Raw genomic sequence first — 2,130 nt, forward strand, 5'->3', positions numbered from 1 at the left:
CTGTTCTCTTGGCACATGGGAGACCTGTGAGCCTCCTCAGCGCCATGGTGGGTTGCTTACAGTATGGACTGCGGGAGTTGGCCTCTGACTTTGTTGGTGTTACAGAGGTGGAGTCTGAGGGTCACAAGACTTTCAAAACTCCCAATCCCAGGGTACCAATGCCATATGCCTATTTGATGGCTTGGTACGTGCTTCACTGTCCTCCTTTGATGAGTGCAGCCTCTCCCCGGGGAGATTCATTCATCCCATTTGTGCAGCGACTAGAGTCTGCGAAGTGGGAAGGGGGGTACATGGTTAAAATTCGCCAAATCTTAGCGCGAGACACCCATTTCCACATCTTCAAGAGGTTTCTTAAAACTCTCAAATCGCGATCCTTTGGAGAGAATACGATCAACCATAGAATTCAAAAAGGAGATGAAGCCGTCGAGATCAGAGCAAATGCCGGCTTTATCCGGATCCTCGTCTGCTAACAAAGCTCGGATGCGATCTGATAATGATGATGAAGGAACTGCGATGAAGGCAAATAGGTCAGTACAGGACATATATATACATACAAAACAACAAACTAAGACATACCAAGTTCGATGGAAGAACCTTCAGCATGACTTAGTTCACCCGAGGATGGTAACCTGATTTCCGGAACAACCAAGGTTGATTCAGGAATGGTAGCTGTTGATGCACCCGCTACATCAGAGGCTTTTTCAATTAAAGCTTCAGAAGACGGCGGGTCCAAGCTAAGAGGCTCTTTAAGAGTTGATTCTACAAACGAAGGAGTTACAATGAGCATAATGAGATGTTAACCCAAAATTTGAAACAAAATTATGGGTAAAATGTACCAGCAATAGGCATAACATCAGCCGACGTACCAACGCCTTCAGTTGGTCTCGCTTTTGTTGCGACCGGACTAATCTGGGGAGTGACAGTGACTTCTATCATCATAGGGTCCATAGGAGTAGAAGGTTGAGGCTCAAGAACTGATGATTGCAAATCAACCTCAGTTCCTGCCCATGGCACGAGTTCGCTACCCTCTGGCCGATCAGACGTTCCAGTAATTATAGTAGTATCAGCTCCAGCAGTTGGTCCTATAATTCAGACACTTATATGATTAATCAAGTCAAAATATATACGTATATATATATGTGGAGTTCACAGAACCAAAGTCTTACTCTCAGAAGGACCGGCTTCCGTTGAACCAATTCCAACATCTGAGCCGATAGTTGCATCAGAGGCTTTCTCTAACAGAGAATCAAGGATTTGTTGATGGTCGTCCTCTGAGATATTAAAGTCGAAATTATTAAAATCATCGACTTTGGTGGCATGGGTAGCTTCTCCTTCAATAGGCTCGTGCATCGGGATGTCTAAAGAACATGAGGAACCATAAATAACATGTAAATTTAGACGAATCTGCCCAAGACAAAGATCGATTTTACCTTCATTGGTCGGGGCTGATTCGAGAGCTCCACTACTGGTACCTGCTTCTTTTAATTTGACTAAAAGGAGAGAAAGCGCACAGGTCATTAGAGGAGGCACACGGTCCGACTCATTCATTTCTCGGATTTCTCTTCCGAGAGGAGAAAGATCAGTACCTGTGTCCGCAGCTGATGGATCAACGTCAGGAGTGGGTGGAACATCAGCCGATCCTTCCTTCAGAGCATCATGCATTTGTTGGACGAAGCTTGTTTCCTCAATTTCCATACCTCCGGGAGAAGCAGCATCAGCTGGCAATTCTCCTTCCTCTCGACTCCCTGCAGAAGTTGAACATGAAATAAGTTTGAACGTCAAAAAGTGTAAAAGCTATAAAAACAAATCGTTACCTTGCTCATCAGAAGAAGCACTACGACCAGACGCCTCTTCTACAGCAGGAAGATGAACGCGCGGTTTAGAAACAGCTTTCTTCTGTTTCTTCAGAGGGCGTGCACCAGAACCTTCATGACGATGTTTGGTGCGTAACTCAGCTCGGGGAGAAACTTGAGTTTGAGCTTGAGTAGAAGTTCGAGATATTTGCCGACGAATGAGAGGCACCATATCCTCTTCATCCTCTTCGTCGCAACTAAGAACTTCTACCGTCATCCGGTTAGGATGTTCCATGACGACTCTTTCCTTACGTTTCTTTGGAGCAGCTTGTGGTTG

At 45.3% G+C, this 2,130-nt stretch overlaps 1 protein-coding gene across 1 annotated transcript; it reads right to left on the reverse strand.

The window, feature by feature from the left end:
* On the reverse strand, nucleotides 312-1,763 carry LOC109846368. Its single transcript, XM_020415594.1, has 3 exons — nucleotides 837-1,763; nucleotides 577-759; nucleotides 312-508 (listed from the first exon to the last, which is right to left on the reverse strand). Exons 1-3 carry the CDS (start codon nucleotides 946-948, stop codon nucleotides 312-314), a joined length of 492 nt encoding a protein of 163 aa, XP_020271183.1. The 5' UTR covers nucleotides 949-1,763.

Source organism: Asparagus officinalis, chromosome 6 (assembly GCF_001876935.1).
Source record: "Asparagus officinalis chromosome 6, Aspof.V1, whole genome shotgun sequence".
Lineage (NCBI taxonomy): Eukaryota > Viridiplantae > Streptophyta > Magnoliopsida > Asparagales > Asparagaceae > Asparagus > Asparagus officinalis.

Coding starts and splice junctions, on each gene's coding strand:
- LOC109846368 (XM_020415594.1), bottom strand. CDS start 948: ATGGACCCTATGATGATAGAAGTCACTGTCACTCCCCAGATTAGTCCG. Junction 760..836: donor TGATGTTATGCCTATTGCTG/GTACATTTTACC, acceptor CTTCGTTTGTAG/AATCAACTCTTAAAGAGCCT. Junction 509..576: donor AGGTTCTTCCATCGAACTTG/GTATGTCTTAGT, acceptor CCTTCATCGCAG/TTCCTTCATCATCATTATCA.